Source organism: Neoarius graeffei, chromosome 8, assembly GCF_027579695.1.
Source record: "Neoarius graeffei isolate fNeoGra1 chromosome 8, fNeoGra1.pri, whole genome shotgun sequence".
Taxonomy (NCBI): Eukaryota; Metazoa; Chordata; class Actinopteri; order Siluriformes; family Ariidae; genus Neoarius; species Neoarius graeffei.
In genome coordinates this window covers 92,317,928-92,343,127 of record NC_083576.1, presented here as the reverse complement: position 1 = coordinate 92,343,127, position 25,200 = coordinate 92,317,928, and the positions used below count along the sequence as shown (strand labels likewise).

Here is a 25,200-nt window from a genome sequence, read left to right as displayed (position 1 = left end):
GAGATTCACGAGTGTGTGTGTGTGTGTGTGTGTGTGTGTGTGTGAATCTCAGTGTGTTTTGTGTATGCCCGACTGAAAAGTGCGGCAATAAAAGCGTAATATTTAATCCTGATCTCTGTCCTGCCGTCTTCTGTGCTCCACCCACACGTTAAGCCCGCTACAGTTTTGTTCAAAATTCATTGTGGTAATGTACAGAACCAAAATTAGAAAAATGCTGTCTCTGTCCAAATATTTATGGACCTAACTGTATATATTTATCATTGACCTCGGATTATGGAATGCCATTAAGGTCAATATTAAATAAATAAATGCATACATACATACATACATAAAGATAATAATAAATAAATAAACAAACCTATGAAATAAATACTAAAATAAAGTACACAAGTACACACTAAACATATATAAATAAATAAATAAATAAATAAATGTAAATATATGTATATAAGTGAGTCAACACAGTTCAGTAAATAAGCAAATAGGATTTTATTTCAAAATGACATTTTTTAAGTAACTGCTTTTCATTTTTATTTCGGATAACTTTTATTTTATAATTCCACATTTATTTATTTATTTCAGGGGACTTTTATTTCCTTATGTCCCAGATCTGAATAAAATTAGTTTAAAAACAATGATCTTGGGGGGAAAAAATTATATATATTCATTTATTAGATTAGATTAGATAAAACACATTTCTATTAACATTTATTTATTAATTTATTGAATGATAATGACTAATTTATATTTACATTAATTTATATATTTATTGGCACTTTCATTTAGTTATTTCAGGATTCATTTCAGAACTATATTAATTTGTGTTTATTTATTTATTGTCTCTTATTTGTGTGTGTGAGATGTATGTACCGTACAGTATGTTATATTGACTGAAATGACGGTCCATTTGAGTTCCTTTAGAGCCAGAACCTTAACATTCTGTGCTGATGTATTGTGGTTCCATCCAGCTGTCAGACAGAGGTGCTTATTTCGCAAGAAAAATCTGCAAGAAGGATCTTGAAAAACTGTGACACGCCTTTGTTTAGTACATAAACTCCGCCCATATGTGCAAATCCAACACAACCTCTGAACAGGGCTTACGTCTGTAATCACGTCTGAGGTCTGAATATCGATATCTGTGATTTCTGTATTAAATCCTCGACTCAATATAACTGAATCAATGCATCAGACAGTCTCCGTCTCCCTCTTCACTCAGAGACGCTGAATGGCACCCATCAGTCCTCCTGATTCTGCCACTGCATAAACCACCTCATCCTTTCTCTATTTCATTAAGGACACTGGATTTAAAATGAGATGTTCAAATATACAGGATTTTGATGAATGTGTGTGTAGTATGTTGTGTATTGAATAATAATAACTGATTTATATTTTGTACGAGTCAAACCCAGAGTTATGAGTCTCAAAAAAGTTTTCTATTCGGCACTGAAAAAAGCAAACAAACAAAAAAAACGGCGTCCTGTGACACCCTGTCTGAAAGCCGAACATTGCCCTCCTCTACTATCGATCCTACCAGTGTAGAAAGCAGATCTTTCTTTCTCTCATTGATCTCCACCACTTGAGCCATCATCATCATCATCATCATCATCGTCCCTGATGGATCCCTCGTATCGTTCTTGGGTTAATACACTGAGGTACTCACTATTAACCAGATCTTTAAAGAGCCCTGACTTTGTGTAAGTGGAGAGGAAAGTCACGTCACCCGCTCGTCTCTTACCTTCACAGCAACGAGCATCTTGTCCTTGGTGGGACTGAGATTATAGCACTCTGCCAGGAAGACCTTCCCGAAAGCGCCTTCGCCGAGCTCGCGCTTCAGCACAATGTCCCGTCGCTTTATGTGCTGCACGTCTGCAGAGGGAAAAGAAAGAAACTCATGCTTATAGACAAACAGGAATGAAGTTTGTGTATGACGCAGAGCCGAGACAGAGATAACGTATCCCTCTAATATTTATTTTTCCAAAACTTGGATCAATATAAGTCATGCTGGTGGAACCTGACCGCCAAAAAGCCGTCCCTCTTAATGCACAGAGATCCTCCTCATGAAACATGCTCAGTTGAATAATTGATCAGAAGGTGTTGATTAATTTTCTAGAACAGCAGCTGTGACAGTAGCGCAGGTTTATACTGTGTGAGTGCTCGCGTTCTAATACGTTACCGTTTCCATAGTAACAGCTCATTGACAGGGACTCGTACAGCAGACGCTCGACACTCTTTTCTTAAAGTAAGGGAAAGTTTCTGTATCGTCTCTGGAAGGAGTCTGCACTTTCAGTGCTGGGGAACAGTCAGAGATGAAGCTGGAACTCAGTGTTCCGACACCTTCAGGAAAGAAAAGTTCCTTCTTTACTCCGTTTCTCAGTAACGTAACAAGCTGCGATTTCTTTTGTCTTGTAAACTTGAAGAAAGATAAAAAGAGATGCTGGTGAGGAAAGGACTGTTTATAGCTGCTAGAACATCAGTGAGAACAGGAACTAACTCGTTTCATAAATGGATAGGAAGTATTACATCATTCTGTAATTAATTAATTATTGTAATCATTGATGAATTGCTGTAGTATAAGAGGAATAAACCACACAGAGACGTGCCATTACAGGAGAATACAGTAATTAACAGTGTTGGGGTGACAGTAACTCTGCTTCACAGTGCGGTTGATTATTTTCCTAAAAGAGCATGACTCTGAGTGTTTATTTACCGACAAAATGCACGTTTACCTGCAAAGCAAAAAAAAAAAAAGTTACATTCCGCAATCAGCAGATGCTAATTAATATTGTATTTTAAATGATAATTTTATACAAAAGTATTCAAAAAATCATGACCAGTCTCACGATAATGATAACTAATTATTATTATTAATCTATCTATCTATCTATCTATCTATCTATCTATCTATCTATCTATCTATCTATCTATCTATCTATCTATCTATCTATCTATCTATCTATCTATCTATTTTTTCACACATTCTGCTTTAAAGTCTTTTCCCCCAGTAGCAGCAAATCAGAACATGAAGCCCATGAGGCTGGACTGAATTCAAATGGAGAGAGAGAGAGAGAGAGAGAGAGAGAGAGAGAGAGAGAATATCAGAGTGAGAGATAGAGAGAGAGAATATGAGAGAGATAGAGAGAATATGAGAGAGAGAGAGAGAGAGAGAGAGAGAGAGAGAATACGAGAGTGAGAGAATATGAGAGTGAGAGAGATAGAGAGAATATGAGAGAGAGTGAGAGAGAGATAGAGAGAATATGAGAGAGAGATAAAGAGAGAGAATATGAGATAGAGAGAATATGAGAGAGAGATAGAATATGAGAGAGATAGAGTGAGAATATGAGAGAGAGAATATGAGAGAGATAGAGAGAATATGAGAGTGAGAGTGAGAGAGAGATAGAGAGAAAGAATATGAGAGTGAGAGAGAGAGATAGAGCGAGAGAATATGAGAGAGAGAGAAAATGAGAGAGCAAGAGATAGAATATGAGAGATAGAATATGAGAGAGAGATAGAGAATATGAGCGAGAGAATACGAGAGAGAGAGAATATGAGACTGAGAGAGAGATAGGTAGAGAGATGAGAGTGAGAGAGAGAGTATGAGAGTGAGTGAGAGAGAGATAGAGAGAATATGAGAGTGAGAGAGAGATAGAGAGAATATGAGAGAGAGATAGAGAGAATATGAGTGAGTGAGAGAGATAGAGAGATATGAGAGAGAGAGATAGAGAGATATGAGAGAGAGATAGAGAGAATATGAGAGTGAGAGAGAGAGAGAGAGAGAGAGAGATGTATAGTAAAAGGTGAAAGTGTGAAGTGGATCTTGCCAAGTGTAACCTGTAACGAGTCGAGAGCCGTCACTCAGAGCGATAACGCGGCTCGGGGGAGGAATTTTTAGACCCCGAACTCTTCACTGATCTCACGGACCTTCAAACATCTCAGATCATTCTGCTGCATGAACACGAGAAAAGAAGGAGAAGATGACGATCACCTGGTTTTCACCTGTGTGTCCGTTTCCTCCTCAGGTCGCCTTCTCATTCCACTAAAGTGCACATTTCCCTTCCGTTTGTTTTAATAATGTCTCTGATGTTAAATGATGTGAATAATTTCCTCCTCTTAGAGTGAAAACAACAAAACTGGAGGCTTCGACTCACAAACACCATCAGAATGTAATCTATATTCAAAATAATGCACAGTAACAGGAAAACGCTAAGCGCCTGTCTCGGCTCGATTACAGAGGAAAATCAGAGACGCTTTATTTTAAAAGCTTCATTCACTTTCTGTTTTATTTTCAGGAGCCACTCAAGATTTTCACACAAAACTCAGGAGCTCAGATTATTAATAAACCGGAGAAGACGTGAGTACTTCAGTTAAAGGTGAGGGGCGGAGTTTAAAGTGAGGGGTGGGGTTTAGTGTGAGAGTGAGGGGTGGGGTTTAGTGTTAGAATGAGGGGTTGGATTTAGGGGTAGAGTTAGAGGTAAGAGTGAGGGGTGGAGTTTAGTGTGGGAGATTAAAGAAGAGGTGGGGTTTAGGGGTGGAATGTGGGGTTAGATTGAGGGGTGGGTTTGGGGTAGAGTGATGGGTGGGTGGGGTTTAGTGTTTGAGTGAGGGGTGGGGTTTAGGGGTAGAGTGAGGGGTGGGGGTTGAGCAGGGTTTATGGTTAGAGTGAGGGGCGGGCTTTAGTGTTAGAATGAGGGGTGGGATTTAGGGGTAAGAGTGAAGGGTGGGGATTAGTGTTGAGAGATTAAGGAAGAGGTGGTATTTGGGGTGGAATGTGGGGTTAGAAAGAGGGGTGGGGTTTAGTGTTGAGAGATTAAAATGAGGGGTGGGGTTTAAGGGTGGAATGAACAGTCATAATGAGGGGCAGGGTTTATGTTAGAGTGAATAAGGGTGGGGTTTAGTGTTCAAGTGAAGGGTGGGGTTTAGGATGAAAGGCAGGATATATCTTTAGAAATGCACTGAATAGTGAGGGGCGGGGTTTAGAACAATGACAGGGTTTAAAAACTAAAAGTTTTACTGAATCAAATAATTCACAGACGAACTCCATTCCCAGAAAAGTTGTGATATTTTCCAAAATGCAATAAAAACAAAAATGTGTGATTTGTTAATTCATATGAACCTTTATTTAACCAGTAAAACTACAAAGAAAAGCTGTTCAATAGTTTTGCCGACCAACTTAACTGTATTTTGCAAATATAAACGAAATTAGAATTTGATGCCTGTAACACACTCAAAAAAAGTTGGGACAGAGACATTATTAGGGTTGTGTTTCAGCCCCTTTCCTTTAATAACACTTTTTAATCGTATGGGATCTGAGGATACGAATTGTTGCGGTTTGTGATTGGAATTTTTGTCCATTTTTGCTCGATACAAGACTTCAGCTGCTCAACAGTCCGTGGTCTCTTGTCTGATTCTCCTCTTCATGATGCTCCATACATTCTCAATAGGAGACAGATCTGGACTGGCAGCAGACCAGTCAAGCACACTCACTCTGTGTCTACGAAGCCATGCTGTTGTAGCCCGTGCAGAATGAGGCGTGGCATCGTTCTGCTCAAATAAGCATGGACTTCCTGGGAAGAGACATCATCTTGATGAATATGTCTCTCTAAAATCCCATACGCCTCCGGGTCAGTCTTACCTTCACACACATGCACCTCCCCCATGCCGTGGGCACTAATCCCCCCCATACCATCACAGACGCTGCTTTTACACCTTTCTCTGATAACAAACTGGATGGTCGTGTTCACCTTTGGTGTTGAGAACTCGATGTCTGGTTTTCTTGAAAACGAGCTGAAATGTGACTCATCTGACCACAGCACACGTTTCCACTGTCTTTCGGTCCATCTGAGATGAGTTCCAGCCCAGAGAAATCAGCAGTGTTTCTGTACAGAATTGATGAACGGCTTCCTCCTCGTGTAATACAGTTTGAGGTTGCGTTTCTGGATGCAGCGGTGGACTGTGTTCAGGGACGACGGTTTTCTGAAGTCCTCCCGAGCCCATGTGGCTATATTTGTCACATTAGCATGATGGTTTCACAGGCAGTGCTGCCTGAGGGTTCGAAGGTCACGCCCATTCACCAGTGGTTTCCGACCACGCCCTTTACGCTCTGAGATGTCGCCGAATTCCCTGAATCTTTTCTCAATATTATGTTCTGTAGATTTTGAAAGATGTAAAATCTTGCGTTGAGGAATGTTCTTTTTGACTTGATGAACAATTCTCTCATGAATTTTGGTACAAAGCAGTGAGCCCCGCCCATCCTTGTTTGTAAAGACTGAACCTGTGGTGCTGCTCCTTTTATACCTGATCATGTGACCAGTTAACCTGCTGATTGTGGAATCTTCCAGAATGGCGTTAGTTGAATATCCTGTAAACTTTTCAGTCTTATTTTGTTTCTGTCCCAACTTTCTGTGAGAGTGTTACAGGCAGCAAATTCTAACTTCATTTATATTTATAAAATACAATTAAATTGGTCAGTAAAACTATTGAAAATCTTTTCTTTGTACTTTTATCAGTTAAATAAAGGTTCATGTGAATTAAAAAAAAAAAATCACAGATGTTTGTTTTTATTGCATTTTGGAAAAAATTCCAAATGGGGAAATGGGGTTTGTAAGAGATAATGCATGAAGTTTACACCAACCTATTATGAACCTGTTACACACACACACACACACACACACACACACACACACACACACACACTCGCTGTTGAAAACGTGCTCCATATGGCTAACATTATGGCAGCATCTGCTATTTACTCAAAGTGGTCCATCATCTCTAACTGTCCATGCTGGCAGCACACACACACACACACACACACACACACACACACACACACACACAGACCTCCAGCACAAAGTATAAAGCCAGCTCTTCATTAAATCTATATTTGTGTTTCTTTGAGCTTTACCTCTCCTGGAAGTGAAATGTGATTCCAACCAGAGACAAATTACTTTCATACATGAAAAAACAAACAAACAAACAAACAAACAAACAAACAAACAAACAAAATAACAGTAATTTAGATTTTGGCTAAAGGCAGCACACATGGATGTAATAGTTCTAAATATCACCAATCAGTAACTATTTTCCACCAATAATTCACTCTTTATAATGTAAAATAAAGGGTTTCCTGTCAGCACTAACACTTCCTGGTCTCCCCCCGTTCTACAGCGCGGTGGAACGATCTGTTTCTATGGAAACATGCGACTGAAACACAACATATCAATGTGGACAAGTTTAAATCCTAATGTTAATAAAGTTTCTGTTTTCACAGTGACACAAGAAAGAAAGAAAGAAAGAAAGAAAGAAAGAAAGAAAGAAAGAAAGAAAGAAAGAAAGAAAGCACAACTTTATTCATCACACACTTGTGAAATTTCCTTTCTGCATTTAACCCATCTGAAGCAGTGAACACACACACACACACACACCCAGAGCAGTGGGCAGCCACACCAGAGCGCCCGGGGAGCAGTCAGGGGTTCGGTGCCTCACTCAAGGGCACCTCAGCCCAAGGCCGCCCCACGTCAACCTAACTGCATGTCTTTGGACTGTGGGGGAAACCGGAGCACCCGGAGGAAACCCACGCGGACACGGGGAGAACATGCAAACTCCGCACAGAAAGGTCCTCGCCGGCCACGGGGCTCGAACCCAGGACCTTCTTGCTGTGAGGCGACAGCGCTAACCACTACACCACCGTGCCGCCCATTAATGGAACATTATGAACATTAATGGACAAGACGCACATTTCTATGAAAACAAACAACACACTAGTGATGTCACTATAGCAACCATCAGCCAGCTTACGTCACTTCAGCGCTCCGACTGGTGATGTGAATGCAAGCAGAAAAAAAAATCTCCTGAAGGTGTTGTTCTCAGGAAAGATCCCCAGGGTGTGGTTCCTCTAAATGAGTTCCTCAAACTGTTGGTTCTGGAAACACTGACTGGTTCTAACTGGAACACTTCCTGACAGGGACCCTCTCTGTTTTTGGGTTTTACATACAACCCAGAGAAACATCCAATTAACCCTGAAAAGTCTTAATTATTAACATTAACGAGCTGATTAAAAAAAATAAATAAATCAAGCTAAAAGCTTTCAAACTAAGAACCATTAACTGCACAAAGAACCCACTGATGATCCCCTTTTTCTCAGACTGCAGTGTTTGAAATAAGCAAACCAGTTTTGTGTGTGTGTGTGTGTGTGTGTGTGTGTGTGTGTGTGTGTGTGTGTGTGTGTGTGTGTGTGTATTGCTGACTTCATTGTGCTCCTCTTGCTCTCACAGCTGATGAACGTTCTCGCAGAACCTCACCCAGAGCAGATGGACGTGTGGAACGTTGTGCAGTGACAGCAGTGTGACAGTGATGGAGACAGTCAGTGTCACCTTAACACTCCGTCACCGCAGGGCGTGTGTGTGTGTGTGTGTGTGTGTGTGTGTGTGTGTGTGTGTGTGTCAGGGGCCATTAGAGCTGCATTGTTACCTGAAGGTCTAAAGGTCAAATAAAAGCTGCAGTTCTCCATCAATCTGTCTCTCTGCTGATTTAACGCCAGCAGACAGAAAGAACCTAAAACCTGCTTTCTCTGTCTGTCTCCCTGTCTGTCTCTCCTATGGTCTATCTGTCTATCTGTGTCTCCTATGGTCTTTTAGTCTGTCTCTCCTATGGTCTATCTGTCTATCTGTGTCTCCTATGGTCTCTCAGTCTGTGTCTCCTATGGTATTTTAGTCTGTCTCTCCTGTGGTGTCTGTCTGTTTCTCTGTCTGTCTCATGGTCTCTCTGTCTGTCTCTCCTCTGGTCTCTCTCTTTCTCTCCTCTGGTCTCTCAGTCTGTCTCTCCTATTGCCTCTCTGTCTGTCTCTCCTATGGTCTCCCTCTCTCTCTCTCCTATGATCTCTCAGTCTGTCTCTCCTATGGTCTTTCAGTCTCTCTCAGTATCTCTCTCTCTCTGTCTTTCTCTCCTATGGTCTCTCTGTCTGTCTCTGTCCTTCTCTCCTATGGTCTCCCTGTCTGTCTCTCTCTCTGCCTGTCTCTCCGTCTGCCTCTCCTATGGTCTCTTTCTCTCTCTCTCTCTCTCTCCACTATGGTCTATCTGTCTGTCTGTCTCTCTCTATCTATCTCTCCTATGGTCTCTCTGTCTGTTTATTTCTTTTTTGCCTGTCTGTCTGACTGCCTGTGCATCTCTCTCTCTGTCTCTCTCTCAGACAGAAGGACCCTGTGGGAGATGGACGACCTTCTCAGAGTTACAGGTGTAAACGTGGCAGGAAATTAATCCTGATTAGAGATGTTGACAGGACAGATCTGCTGGATTAATGACAGATTCGCGTCAGCTCCTGCTCCATTAAATTCCCCCAAATCGATTTATCTCTCAGTGACGTTTCACACGTTTTCTTGCCAGACTCCGTCTTTATGCTGTTTACATTTAAACGGGATACAGAGAGATGAGATATACACCGTGGATCTAAAAGTTTACACACCCCTGCTAATATTACAGGTGATTGTGAAGTTAAAAATGAAACCGAGATCAACCTCATGAGATCTTTCTCCACCTTTAATGTGATACGGCAACCAATAACGTGGGGGGGGGGGGGGGCACTTACAATGACCTGGGTTCATAAGTATGTGCACCCCGAACTAATCCTGTCTTAAAGCTCCTTTAGTTTGTAATTCAGTGCTTCTTTTAATTCCTCTCTTCCTTATAAAAGTGCTTCAGATGTATCCGATACTGAGCGGATCTCCTGTGCACAGCCCTCTGCAAATCATTCCATAGGTTTAGGACAGGATTTAGATCTGAGACCATTCAGAAATGCTGGTCCTCTTCTTCTGAAGATGTTTCTTTGTTGACTTGGATCTATGATTTGGATCGTTATCTTGTTGGAAAGTGAATTTTTTCTTCATGTTCAGCTGTTTAATACATATGCAGGAAAAAAGGCTGTAAAAATAGATCAGTGTTTGAAGAGATCAGTGATTCTGTCCTGATCTGAACCTTAGTCTGAGCTGAAGAGAAGCAGAAGCTATAGCGTGATGCTCCCACCACCGTGCTTCACTATCACTATGGTGTTCTTTAGGTGAGAAGCTGTCCTGTATTTGAAACAGATCACAACACATTTCACCACATGGTTTGAGGTGATTTTGATGACCTTGGATGTTTTTTTTTTTTCTTGAGGAAGTGCTTCAGTCTGGCCTCCTTACCCCATCACCCAGACATGTGAAGAATACAAGAGATTGTTGTCACATGCAGGGAGTGATCAGTACTCACCAGATGTTCCTGCAGCTCCTTTAATGTTGTTGTAGGTCCCTCAGCAGCATCACTGATAACTTTTCTTCATGTCTTTTCATCAGTTCTTGAGGGACGTCCTGATCCTGTTCTTGGTGATGTCACTGTGATGCTCCAGTTTTTCCACTTGCTGCTGCTGCTGGACTTCTCAGTCTTCCACAGTGCATCTAATGTTTAGGAAATTCTTCTGTTCCCCTCTCCAGATCCATATCTTTCCACAGTGAGATCCCATCCATGCTTTGTGACATCTTCAGCTTCAGCAGTCAGATGAAACCAAGAAGATGTAAAGAAAACCTTAGAGAAAAAGCTGCTCTTGATATGGGGTTAATCAGAGTCACAGTGCTGATGAGAAGTGATAGATAATGTGTCATTAATTTGAATGTCATTAATTCATTCTGAGCAGTCACATGACCCATGATGTGAAAAGGGTGTGTATACTTATGATGACACCAAGATATTGTAAGCTTTTTCTTCTTTTCTTCTTTATCTTCTTCCTCTAAAGGTTTCTGTTTGTTTTTCATGTTAATGTTGTCAGCTGCGGTTTCACATTAATGGTGGAAAAAAAAAGATTCGATACGGTTTACCTTGGGTTCATTTTTCACATCACAAAAACCTGCAATTTCAGAAAGGGGGTGTGTAAACTTTTATATCCGCTGTATGAGTAAAACCACTGAGCCTGACCTAAACACATTGCTGAATACATTTTATTTTTCATAAAATTGATTTTTACACTGACTTATGGAATAATTATTTGTTAACAACAACAACAACAACAACAACAATAATAATAATAATTACACTAATTAATTGATTAGATGATTAATCAAGTAATTAATCAATACATCAGAGATGTCCTGAAGCACCGGCAACTGGTGGTTTTCTCTGCCAACACAGACGGTCTGCGCCGGCTACTCAATCCCAGAAAAAAAAATTAATTAAAACCCTTGCCTTTCAATGTTTAAGTGATTTATATCGTCTCCACTGGCCAGAATTTGCTGCAAATCCAATTATTTCACCACGAAATTGTCTTCAACTCAGGTTGTGACTGGAAGCGACACCATATTTGTTGATTGATTCTCAGGCTCTGATTGGCTGAGCTGGATCACATGACCACGCCGTAGTGTATGTAGTTATGTTACAGAGCCAGGCAGTGTACTACAGAGGGGAACTGAGAAAACCAAGCACACACACACACACACACACCTGGAAGGAAATTTCATACAGATTTTGGAAGTATTTTAGAGGGAAATGGTTAGTAATTTATTAGCTGAGAATGCACCAGAAACCACCAGAAGGCATGTAAATTTCAAAATGTTCGGGGGGGGGTCATGCCCCCACGCTCCCCCTAGCATTAGCACGTCATGGTGACTGCGCCGCTGCAAATTCCAGAGCTGTCGACTACTTTTTTTTAGCTGGCTACTTCAGATTTTTTGGAGAAACCTGATACATTTATTATTATTATTATTATTATCTCATCTCATCTTATTATCTCTAGCCACTTTATCCTTCTACAGGGTCGCAGGCAAGCTGGAGCCTATCCCAGCTGACTACGGGTGAAAGGCGGGGTACACCCTGGACAAGTCGCCAGGTCATCACAGGGCTGACACATAGACACAGACAACCATTCACACTCACATTCACACCTACGCTCAATTTAGAGTCACCAGTTAACCTAACCTGCATGTCTTTGGACTGTGGGGGAAACCGGAGCACCCGGAGGAAACCCACGCGGACACGGGGAGAACATGCAAACTCCACACAGAAAGGCCCTCGCCGGCCACGGGGCTCGAACCCAGGACCTTCTTGCTGTGAGGCGACAGTGCTAACCACTACACCACCGTGCTGCCCATTATTATTATTATCTTTCCCCAAATCTCAACTAAACCCTCTTTCCTACTTCTTTTAATATTTATTTTTTATTCCATGTGTTTCTTTTTTCCTTTTCTTAATTTAGAGAGAAAAAATTGTATTTATTTATTTGTTTGTTTAGATATTTGCATATGCCATCAAACAGGAAGTTAGTTAGATCATTTATCTCACCTAAAACTAAAAAAAAAAACCACAGAAATAAAAAAAAGTCAAATATTGAGAAAAAGAAGATTTTTATGCTTATATGAGGTGGTTTCTCAGACAATTTGATCAACCAATATTTCGTAAAATTGAAACAGAAACACATTTTTCACATCGATGTGAAGAGCAAATCAAAATGCAACCTTTCTGAAAAGAGAGAGGGGGAGAGATACAGAGAGAGAGAGAGAGAGAGAGAGAGAGAGAGAGACTTAGACTTAAGAAAACCTTTATTAAACAAAAAGTATCAATTAACTTTTATCATTGCTCACATAGAAAAACACAAAAAAGAAAGAAAGAAAATCAAAATGAGAGCAGCACCTCTCCCTCAATTCTGAGAGAACACAGTGCACCCCCCACAGCCCACAGGTCACTGAAAGTCATAAGATCATCTACCTGAGTATATATGTGTGTTCCACTCTGATCCGTGCTCCAAGAAGTCCTCTGCAGATCTGCTCAGCGTCCACAGAGCCCACACCCTGACGCCCGTTCTTACGACTCAACCAAATCAACAGCTTTGCAGTGGTGAACAAAAAAATTAATCAGTGAATGAATCTTCCCTTTCTTTGCTGAATACTTTGGACCATAAATAAACAACTGAAAAGAAAAAGTGCTCCCTCAAACCCTGAACCCTCAACAGATCAAAAAGTGCAACTAAACATGAACACTGAACAAATAAATGTGCTAAAGTCTCTGGCTGCGAACAGAAAACACAACTCTCCCCATGATCAGGATCCAGGTGTGCTATGTGTCTGTTTGTGGTTATTGCCCCATGCACGGCCCTCCATTGGAGGTCAGCTGCCCATTTTTCAACAGGCTGTTTATACAGGGACCACCAGCAGCCTTTCGGGGATGAGCCTGGGCCAAAAAAAACCCTCAGCCCACCTTGACGCTTTTATGTCTCGAAGTGACTGAAAGTTCCGTACTTTCACACACATGTAGTACAATGCTTTCTTCCCCAAGCCTTCAAACTTTCCCAGCTGTGGTGTTCTGAAGGAAAGGAGACAATCTTCTCCCTCTTGCCATTCAGGGACATTGGCACCAACATCCAAGAGAGGAAAGGCATACTCAGCAACTTCATCCCAGTGGTCAGGAAGGGAAGCATCCTCCATGATAAAGGCCTTCAGACCTTCTGGTAATGATCGTAACACCTCCTCCACCACTCTGGACAGCAGCCTCGGTCTGATGTTTATGGTCTGCTCCAGAACCTCTACAGGCATCAGCAGGTGGCCAAGCTTTACACATCCAGCCTCTCTGAGAGAAGATCTCAGACTGGCTGATGTCAGAACCTCTGCTCTAATGAGACTGTTGAAGAACAAAGACTCCTCTAACAGCCACAGGCCCACTGCAGGAGCAGGATCTCTGGTTACCTTCAGTAATCTCCAACACTCTAGAACTGAAGAGTAGAAAGGGGTAAGTCCAGTCAGGTCTGATTCCTCCTGCCTCAGCAAGAACAGCTGCTTACTGTAGCCTAGACGCCCAGCTTTCTGCAGGAGAGCGCTGGTCATTTCCAGCCACCCCACACCAACCTGATACAACAGTCTCTGGGCAGTCTGCAGACTGAAGGCCATCACCTGGGCAGAGATGTCTATGAGGCCTTGTCCTCCCTCCTCCACTGGCAGGTACAAAGCTGAAGCCCGTACCCAATGTTGTCCTGTCCAGAAGAAGTCCATGATGGTTCGCGGGATGTCCTCAATCAGACCTCTAGGCGAGGAGAGAACAGTCAGTCTGTGCCACAGCGTCAAAGCTACCAAGTTATTGACAACCAGAACTCGACTCCTATATGACAGCTGGGGTAGCAACTATTTCCATTTAGACAACCTTGCACACACCTTCTCCCTCACACCCTCCCAGTTCTGCTGTTGATAACATTCTGTGCCCAAGTACACCACCAAGACCTTTAGCCCCCTACTTCACCACTGTAGACCTCCAAGCAGAGCCGGCAATGTTCCCTCTTCCCACTGGCCCATCTGAAAAGCCTCGCTCTTACTCCAGTTCACTTTGGCTGAGGATGCTCTCTCATAGCCTCAAACTAGCTTTCAAGGCTTCTATGTCTCTCTGGTGGCTTTCAAAAACATTTACATCATCAGCATATGCAGAGACTCTAAAAGCAGAAGCACGCTATGACCCTGGTAGTAGGAAACCATGAAGGTGATTTCTCACCCTGCCCAGTAGGGGCTCGATGGCCAAACTGTATAGAGGCTCTGAGATGGGACAGCCCTGTCTAATCCCCCTCCTAACAGGAAAAGGCCGACTCAACCCGCTCCCCACTTTAACTAAGCACTCTGCCCCACCATACAATAAACCCACCCGTGACACAAAAAAATCACCAAACCCAAATGCACACAGTGTAGAAAATAAATAATTGTGATCCACCCTATCAAAAGCTTTTTACTGGTCCAAAGAAATTATATCAAGGTTTAAATCATAAACATTACAAACATCAATTAAATCCCGAATCAGAAACAGATTGTCCAATATAGTTCTCCCTGGAATGCAATACGTCTGGTCCATGTACACAATTATGTCCAAGTAGTCTCTCAGTCTGTTAGCCAGTGCTCTGGAGAGTATTTTATAGTCAGTGCATAAAAGGGCCACTGGTCTCCAGTTCTTTAAAAGTGCCAAATCCCCTTTTTTTGGTAAAAGGGAGAGAACTGCCCTCCAGCAAGATGAAGGCAGCGACCCTCCATTAAAACATTCTAGTACACCTCATGTAGATCTGCGCCAATGATTCCCCAGAACTGATTAAAAAATTCGGCAGTGAGCCCATCCAGTCCTGGTGCTCATCCTGAAGCCATCTGACCAACAGTTGTCATTAGTTCCTCCAGACTGAGCTCTCGATCCAGATCAGCTTTCTCTTGTGGGTTCAGCTGTGGAAGCCCTTCGAGCAGCTCGGCAGCACACTCTGGACTGCAGTGGTCTGCTGAGAACAAGTTGGTGTAGAAATCCTCATTTTTGGGGGGTCTGTTGTTACTGTCCCATTGGAGAGCTTCAGAAACATCATCATTTTCCTCCTCCCAGTGTTCCTCTCCAGGTTGAAGAAGAAGGAGCTTGAAGCGTCCATGTCCTTAATGTTCTGAAAATGTGATCTAACCAGATCTCACTTCACGCTCTCCTCCAAAAGAGTTCTAAGTGACATCTTTTTTATTGTTCAGTGAATTTCTGGTAACAGAAGTTGGTTTCAGATGTAAGCCACTCTTGATGTCATGGATACTGTTCTCTAAGTGCTGAATGGACATTTTGAGCTGGGTTGTAGAGAAGGATGTGTACTGCTGACAAAAAATGCGTATCTGAGATTTTCCAACCTCCCACCACTGCTTCAGAGATATGAAGTTGGCTTTCTCAGATCTCCACCTTAACCAGAACTGTTCAAATTTGCTGCAGAAAATGTTGTCTTTCAGCAGCCTGTTGTTAAAGTGCCAATAAGATTTGATTTTTTTGTCCAGAGGAGGCAATTAACTCTAAGCTGGCAAGGTGATGATCTGTGAAACCAACCGGAATGATGGAACTGTTAACTAACCTGGACCTGAGTGACTGTGAGATGTAAAAGTGATCTAACCTGGCTGCGCTTACCCTGTTGTCATTAACTTTAACCCATGTGTACTGTCTAACCGTTGGGTGTTTGAGTCTCCAGCAATCCGCCAAATCTAAATATAAAATTATCCGGCTTAAAACGGTAGATGAATGAAAATGTGGTTCCTCACTAGTTCTGTCCAGAGTAGAGGTCTGCGCGGGTCGGATTTTTCAGTCCCGCTCCCGCCCGCGCCGCATATGTACACTCCCACTCCCGCCCACATCCGCATATGTGCACTTCCGGTCCCGCCCACGCCCGCAATGAGCTTTCAAAATTTGTCCCGCGCCACACTGCTTTGCGGCGGGTCCCGCGAGTCCCGCAGGACTCCCGCGGGAGTGCAGGGCTCTAGTCCAGAGTGAAGTTTGTGGTCAGGGGTGAAAGTAACTTTTATTTCTTGCCGGTATATTATTTTGAGTCATAGTGCGCACGCGCAGCGCGCGCCGAAAAATACACCTAATTATTTATTATTGTCTACTTATCAAGCATTCACTAGGACTTCTTATCACTCAGTAGTACTAGTATAGGACTTTATCACACTATCACTCTTTCATCCACCTGTATCAGTTTTTGATTATAAATAAATTGCAAACACATCATTTCAACAACACAATCGTTTTAATAAAAATTTTTTTAGCTGAACAGTTGAAAACTAACTTTTCATTTTGGACATTGGACACAGAACAGTGTAACAGAACAGAAAAGTGAAAGTTTTTTAGGTAAAAGTTGTCCTCTCTTCCTTATCTTATCAAATATATCATTGTGGTTTTCTGTTGGTGTTTTTTGGATTCTGTGTATTTTCCCACGGGTGTGTCGGAACGTTTGAGAAACTGCGTGCGTTCTACAGTAAGTGCGTGTGTTCTCAGTGCGCGTGCCATGGCATTGGTAGCCTAGTTACCCTGCTCGCGCCAACCAGACAGTAATCTAGAATCTTTGCCCCAATGTCCACTCGATTTACGAATTATGATCAAAGTAATTTTTAAATAATCTATCATGAAACATTAACATGTTTCTTTATATGTCTTTTTATTTGGGAGACTTTGCAACTAACATCTGTCTGCTAAAACACTTTGATTACCAGCTGCACACGTTATAGCACAAGATCTGGTTAAACCGTACGCGCGCTGTAGCTCACTCGTTGTTTGTCCAGCGAAACACTGCACACATAACAGAATATTGAAACATCAACATATGTTTCTGTATATGTTGTTTTTATTTGGGAGGCTTTGCAACAAACGTCTGTTTACTAAAACACTTTGGATACCAGCTGCGCACGTTGGCGCAAGATGGTTAAGCAGTGGCTATGCGCACTATCTCGCACGCTGTCTGTCGAGTGAAACATGGAAGGAATTCACTTCAGACATAATTCAGAGACGGGTCAGAACGAGTTATTAGTGTATCAGATTAGTGGCAAAATACTTCACTTAATGATACAAGCACCAAATTTTGCACAGACATAGATAACATCAAGAAGTTTCAAAAAAGCCCGGTAGCCACACAAAAATTCAAAATGGCGGCCATTTTTCAAGATGGTCGACTTAAAAATGCATTTTGTTCTGATAAAGCGCTTCACTTCATGATCTCATCTCATCTCATTATCTGTAGCCGCTTTATCCTGTTCTACAGGGTCGCAGGTAAGCTGGAGCCTATCCCAGCTGACTACGGGCGAAAGGCAGGGTTCACCCTGGACAAGTCGCCAGGTCATCACAGGGCTGACACATAGACACAGACAACCATTCACACTCACATTCACACCTACGCTCAATTTAGAGTCACCAGTTAACCTAACCTGCATGTCTTTGGACTGTGGGGGAAACCGGAGCACCCGGAGGAAACCCATGCGGACACGGGGAGAACATGCAAACTCCACACAGAAAGGCCCTCGCCGGCCACGGGGCTCGAACCCGGACCTTCTTGCTGTGAGGCGACAGCGCTAACCACTACACCACCGTGCCGCCCTAGTAAGGTTAGTATCCTCACAAAATTTCAAAATGGCGGCCATTTTTAAAGATGGCTGGCTTAAAACACATATAAATTACTGACAGAGCACTTCATCGAGAGATAGTCATAAAATGAGCTAAATATATAGTTTAGACCAAAGTGCTTAAGGAATTCCTGATAACCACACACACAGTAAAGATGGCAGACATTTTCCAAGATGGCCGACTCAAAAATACATATTGACTGTGACAGAGTGCAACTTAATAAATCATCAAATTTGACAGAGCTCAAGAAAACAGCAAATTTTTCATGATATTTGAAACAAAACCATATCATTTAAAACACTAAACTACATGATGCAACAACCAAAATTATAAGAAACATAGCTTAGGCCAGTTCATATTATCTTTTGCACATAAAGATAATAAAACAGCCTCATTCACATATATACAGATAAATTCTCATTTCAATATTACTGCTAACAAAACATATAACACACCTCTGGTGATTGAAAACGCAACTAATCATAGGTATGAGTGTGTGTCTGTGTGAGGCTGAGTGTGTGTCTGTGTGCATGTGTGCTTACGCCGTAGTATAACTGAAAAGTTGTTTAATAAATACGCTTTCTCTACCTCCAAACGTTGTCCTGCCGTCCTCTGTGCTCCACCCACACATTATCCGCGCTACAGTGGTGCCGAAGCCCAGGATAGGTGGAGCACCAGTTCTGCAGCTCCATGGAATCCTCCCCATTCGCGGACTTGGTCCACGCCCTCGCCACAGCTCAGCAAAGCCAGCACCAGGCACTCGTCATGCTCCGAAAGGAGCAGGAGCGCCGCTTCGAAGCCCTGGTGCTGGCCCAGCAGGAAGACCGAGAGGCGTTCTGGCGGCTCCTTGCGTCAGCGGGGTCCACCAGCGCCCTGGCCGCGGGCCCATCTCCCCTCACCTTGACCAAGATGGGCCCGCAGGACGACCCCGAGGCTTTCATCACCTTGTTCGAGCAGGTCGCCGAAGCCTCGGGGTGGCCGATGGAGCAGCGCGCGGCGCGCCTCCTCCCCCTCCTGACGGGAGAGGCGCAGCTAGCCGCACTACAGCTCCCCACCGACCGCCGGCTGGCCTACGCTGACCTTCGCCGGGCCGTGCTCCAGCGCGTGGGGCGCACGCCGGAGCAGCAGCGCCAGCGCTTCCGCGCGCTGCGGATCGAGGAAGTCGGCAGCCCGTTCGCGTTCGGCCAGCAGCTCTGGGATGCCTGCTGGCGGTGGCTGAGGGCCGAAGATCGCGACGCCGAGGGAATCATCGACCAGGTGGCGCTGGAACAGTTCATCGCCCGCTTACCAGCCGGAACCGCAGAGTGGGTCCAGTGCCACCGCCCGGCGTCGCTGCATCAGGCCGTAGGACTGGCGGAGGATCATCTGGCGGCTGTTCAGGCGGCAGGACAACGGACAACATCGTCTCCTCTCTCCTCTTCTCTCTCTCTGTCTCCCCCCCTCCTCCAGTGTCCCGTCCTCGCCCCATTCCCCCACCACGGAGGCAGGGGCCGGCTCCACCCCAGCCGGCCCGCCGCACCCGTGGTGCCCTCCCATTTCTCCCTTCTGTGTCTGTCTCTCCCCCCCCTCAGGTGAGTGAGCCCCAGAACACAGCTGCAGAGGGAAGGCCCAGGCCGGTTTGCTGGCGCTGCGGGGAACCGGGCCACCTGCAGAAATAGTGTGCAGCGACGGAGGTGGGGGCGGTGGTGCGGATCCCCGACGCGCCAGAGGCTGCCCTCGATCGGGCCGGAGTGTATCGCATACCGGTAAGTGTACAAGGGGCTACACATCAGGCGTTGGTGGATTCAGGCTGCAATCAGACCTCGATCCACCAAAGCCTGGTGCAAGACGAGGCATTGGGGGGAGCACAAGGGGTGAAGGTGTTGTGTGTGCACGGGGATATTCACAGCTACCCGTTGGTGTCGGTCCACATATATTTCAGAGGGGAAAAATCGATAGTGAAGGCGGCGGTTAATCCTCGCCTTACCCACTCTTTGATCTTGGGGACTGATTGGCCGGGATTTCGGGGTTTAATGGCACGCCTAGTAAAGAGTGGGTCCTGCCGGTTGACGGGGGAGGGTCCCGGTGTCGCTTTGGCTGGAGCTGCGGTCGCAGAGCCGTCTACGTCATCTCTGTGACAGAGTGAGGAGCCGCCGGCCCCTCCTCTTTCTATTGGGGAATCCCTCACGGATTTCCCACTGGAACAATCGCAAGACGAGACTCTGCGACACGCGTTTGACCAAGTGAGAGTAATCGATGGTCAAACGCTCCAGCCGAACGCCACCCCGTCCTTCCCCTATTTTTCCATTTTGAAGGATAGGTTATACCGAGTGACGCAGGACACTCAGACGAAAGAGCAAGTCACCCAGTTGTTAATTCCAAAGAGCCACCGGGAATTGGTATTCCAGGCGGCTCACTTTAATCCCATGGCTGGACACCTCGGGCAGGATAAGACACTCGCCCGGATAATGGCCCGATTCTATTGGCCGGGGATTCGCGGCGACGTCCGTAAGTGGTGTACGGCATGCCGCGAATGCCAGTTAGTAAATCCAGCGGCCATTCCAAAAGCGCCCTTGCGCACCCTACCATTAATAGAGACCCCGTTCGAAAGAATTGGGATGGATCTCGTTGGGCCATTAGATCGGTCAACACGAGGGTACTGCTTTATATTGGTTCTGGTGGACTATGCAACGCGATACCCGGAAGTGGTGCCTCTTCGCAATATCTCAGCACGCAGTATTGCAGAGGCCCTCTTCCATGTCATCTCCCGGGTTGGAATCCCGAAAGAGATTCTGACTGACCAAGGCACCTCGTTTATGTCACGAACACTGAGCGAACTGTATGGGCTACTGGGTATTAAGCCGATCCGCACCAGCGTTTATCACCCACAGACGGACGGTTTAGTTGAACGGTTTAATTGCACCTTCAAGAATATTATCAAAAAATTCGTAAGTGAGGATGTCCGTAACTGGGATAAGTGGCTCGAACCCTTGTTGTTTGCAGTGCGAGAGGTCCCCCAAGCCTCCACGGGGTTCTCCCCATTTGAATTATTATATGGGCGTAAGCCGCACGGCATCTTAGATGTACTGCGGGAAAATTGGGAGGAGGGACCTTCACAGAGCAAAAACGAAATTCAGTACGTTATGGATCTGCGCGCAAAACTCCACACGCTCACCCACCTAACTCAGGAGAATTTGCGGCAGGCCCAGGAACGGCAAGCCCGCCTGTACAACAAGGGCACGCACCTTAGAGAGTTCACTCCGGGAGATAAGGTATTCGTCCTGTTGCCCACGTCGAGCTCCAAATTAATCGCCAAGTGGCAAGGGCCCTTTGAGGTCACACGGCGAGTCGGGGACGTCGACTATGAGGTTAGGTGAACGGACAGGGAGGGGGCACTACAGATCTACCACCTCAATCTGCTGAAACTCTGGAACGAGGAGGTCCCCATGGCGTTGGTGTCGGTAGTTCCGGAGAAGGCGGAGCTGGGGCCGGAGGTCCAAAAAGGGTCATTGGCATCACGTACCTCTCCGGTCCCCTGTGGAGACCACCTTTACCCGACCCAACTCACGGAGGTCGCCCAGTTGCAGGCCGAGTTTTCGGATGTGTTCTCGCCCCTGCCCGGCCGCACTAACCTCATAGAACACCACATAGAGACGCCCCCGGGGGTGGTAGTGCGTAGTCGTCCTTATAGATTACCCGAACACAAAAAAAAGGTGGTTCGGGAAGAACTTCAGGCCATGCTCGAAATGGGCATCGTCGAGGAGTCCCACAGTGACTGGAGCAGCCCGGTGGTCTTGGTTCCCAAGGCCGACGGCTCGGTCCGGTTCTGCGTGGACTATAGAAAAGTCAACGCGGTGTCTAAATTCGACGCGTACCCAATGCCTCGTATTGATGAGCTGCTCGATCGACTAGGCACGGCTCGCTTTTACTCGACACTGGATTTGACGAAGGGATATTGGCAGATCCCCTTGACTCCATTATCCCGAGAGAAAACAGACTTTTTCACACCGTTCGACTTACACCAGTTCGTCACACTTCCATTTGGGCTGTTTGGGGCGCCCGCTACATTTCAGCGGCTGATGGACCGGGTCCTCCGGCCGCACGCCACCTATGCGGCCACTTACCTAGACAACATCATCATTTATAGTAATGACTGGCAGCGGCACCTGCAACACCTGAGGGACGTCCTTAGGTCGCTGAGGCGGGCGGGACTCACTGCCAACCCGAAGAAGTGTGCGATTGGGCGGGTGGAAGTACGGTATCTGGGCTTCCACTTGGGCAATGGGCAGGTGCGTCCCCAAATTAATAAGACAGTAGTGATTGCGGCCTGCCCGAGGCCCAAGACCAAAAAGGGGGTGAGACAGTTCCTGGGGCTGGCTGGCTACTATCGTAGGTTTATACCTAATTATTCGGACGTCACCAGCCCGCTGACTGACCTCACTAAAAAGGGGGCGCCAGATCCGGTCCAGTGGACGGAGCAGTGCCAGCGGGCATTCTCTGAGGTAAAGGCTGCACTGTGTGGGGGGCCACTATTACACTCCCCTGACTTCTCTCTCCCTTTTTTGTTACAGACGGATGCGTCGGACAGAGGGCTGGGGGCCGTTTTGTCCCAGCGGGTGGAGGGGGAGGACCGCCCGGTCCTATACATCAGCCGCAAGCTGTCAGTGTGTGAGGGGCGCTACAGCACAATTGAGAAAGAGTGCCTGGCGATCAAGTGGGCGGTCCTCACCCTCCGTTACTACCTGCTGGGGCGCTCTTTCACCCTCTGTTCGGACCACGCGCCCCTCCAGTGGCTCCACTGCATGAAGGATGCCAACGCGCGGATCACCCATTGGTATCTGGCACTCCAACCCTTCAACTTCAAGGTGGTCCACAGGCCGGGGGCGCAGATGGTCGTGGCGGACTTCCTCTCCCGTCAAGGGGGGGGGGGGGAGTCGGCTGCGGGCCGGACGGGCGCCCGGCCTGAGTCGGGCGGTGGGGGTATGTGGCAGCGGGGGCGTGGTCAAGTGCCGGTCTGTGACAGGAGGGTGGAGCCGGGGAAGGTGAGTGGCAGAATCGCTACACCTGACGGTAATTAACCTGTGTTTTGTGTGTGTTTTCCCAGTAAACCACTCCCTATTTAAGGAGGCTGAGAGAGAGCAGAGGGAGCGCGACCCGGGATTGGAGGCTGAGTGTGTGTCTGTGTGCGTGTGTGCTTACGCCATAGTATAACTGAAAAGTTGTTTAATAAATACGCTTTCTCTCCCTCCAAACGTTGTCCTGCCGTCCTCTGTGCTTCACCCACACATTATCCGCGCTACACTAAGCTCAACAAGTTTATGTACATCTTATGACATCCACTTGCCATACATGTACTGTATGTCTCTTATCTTGGCACACAGTTACAGCCACAGAGCTGTGTACATTTCAAGCCAAGTCGGTAACACTTGCAGTTTCCATGGCAAACACCCTTGCAGTTACACTTCGTAAGTTGCTGGCAACTCTGACTAATTGGTGCCAAAGTGGTCCACAATACCTTCCAACCATCACCCTCTTTCTCCCATCCCCATTCAGATGGACTTTCTTCATGCATTTCTCTACACATTGCTTGTCCCCAGATGTTTGCAGATTGATGTGTTGCACGATTTGTTTGTTGCACCAGTGCTCCTTTTGTAGGGGGGATTGCATCATATGCCCTCTGTTTTCGAGCAAACAACTCAAGACGGGCCTCATCAACACTATCTAAGGGACAGTTTTTGTCAAACAACAAGATAAAAACTTTTCAAGAAGTTTGAAGTCATTCTCTTCAATATTGGCAGGGTACTGACTCAGCTTAGTGAACACTTCAGATACTTCTGGGAAAACATCCCAGATTTGCCAGGCTGTCTTTTTGCCTTTACCTTGAAACGATGAGACAGTGTCACAGCCAGTAAAGGCATGGAAAAAACAAAGACCACTACATTTCTGAGGACCAAGGTTGGTAGCAATGTCATGTATAGGCAGCCATCTAACTGGCACATCCTGTCAATTCAGGTGCGGCTATCTAACTACTGGTCTACAACTATATTAGTAGGGTTAATACTAATGCTAATAGCTGAAAAAGTTGGGGCTAATTAGATAGCATTTGGGAAACTAAATTGTATAACTACATTTGAGTACTAAGCAATATAGTTTATAAATACATGTATGAAAACTACATTTGTTTGTTAGTGTTATTTGTTAGTCACACATTTAGCTGACACTAAACCCCATGCTGAGTTTCACAGCAATGATGTCACCAGTGTGCCCTGGTTGTGCTCTGACATCATTCTTCTATATAATAATGACATATATAAATAGATGATCATGAACACTATTTGTCTTGCAGTCATGAACTTAAAAAAGTCCTAAAATAAAATATACACTGATCAAATGTGTGAATTTGGTGAAGAATAAACAAAATCATGTGAAATGCATCATTTAATTATGTGTATATCATGTAATAAACTGTAAAATGTTAATTGCAGGTCAAAATATAGATATTATGCTTTCCCGCTTTTTCGGCCACCATCTTTAATTTTTCAGGTGGCTACCGGGCTTTTCTGAAGGAGGGGTATCTAAACTAAGTCTCATTCTCATTATCTGTAGCCGCTTTATCCTGTTCTACAGGGTCGCAGGCGAGCTGGATCCTATCCCAGCTGACTACGGGCGAAAGGCGGGGTTCACCCTGAACAAGTCACCAGGTCATCACAGGGCTGACACATAGACACAGACAACCATTCACACTCACATTCACACCTACGCTCAATTTAGAGTCACCAGTTAACCTAACCTGCATGTCTTTGGACTGTGGGGGAAACCGGAGCACCCGGAGGAAACCCACGCAGACACGGGGAGAACATGCAAACTCCGCACAGAAAGGCCCTCGCCGGCCACGGGGCTCGAACCCGGACCTTCTTGCTGTGAGGCGACAGCGCTAACCACTACACCACCGTGCCACCCATCTAAACTAAGTCTGTGCAAATTTTGGTGCTTGTATCATTAAGTGAAGTATTCCTGTAAAATTTGGACCTAATCTGCTACACTAATATGCAATGTACATTGAGGAAAACGTGTTGCTTTTGGTAAATTGACGTTAGCAGGTGTGTTGTTATGCTGAAAGTGCATTTTTTTTTCAGAGACTGTATATTTTTCTTTCCGGTACGGCCAAATCTTTTAGTGGTATGCTGGACCGGCCAGGACCGGCTTACTTTCACCCCGTCTGTGGTGCAGTTCCAGTCCCCACCTATGATGAGGTAATCATCACTGAACTGGTCTAATTCATCTGTCAGTCGGCTGAAAAGAGCAATTCTTTCTTGTTCTTCATTTGGTGCGTATATGTTAACT

The 25,200-nt window shown here is 45.2% G+C and overlaps 1 protein-coding gene across 1 annotated transcript in view; it reads right to left on the bottom strand.

The window, feature by feature from the left end:
• ntrk3a (neurotrophic tyrosine kinase, receptor, type 3a) overlaps positions 1-25,200 on the bottom strand; it is a 527,544-nt gene that overhangs the window by 48,853 nt on the left and 453,491 nt on the right. The window contains exon 13 of the mRNA XM_060928492.1: positions 1,736-1,866. Coding sequence (XP_060784475.1) covers positions 1,736-1,866 — 131 coding nt within the window. The remainder of the gene's footprint in view (positions 1-1,735; positions 1,867-25,200) is intronic.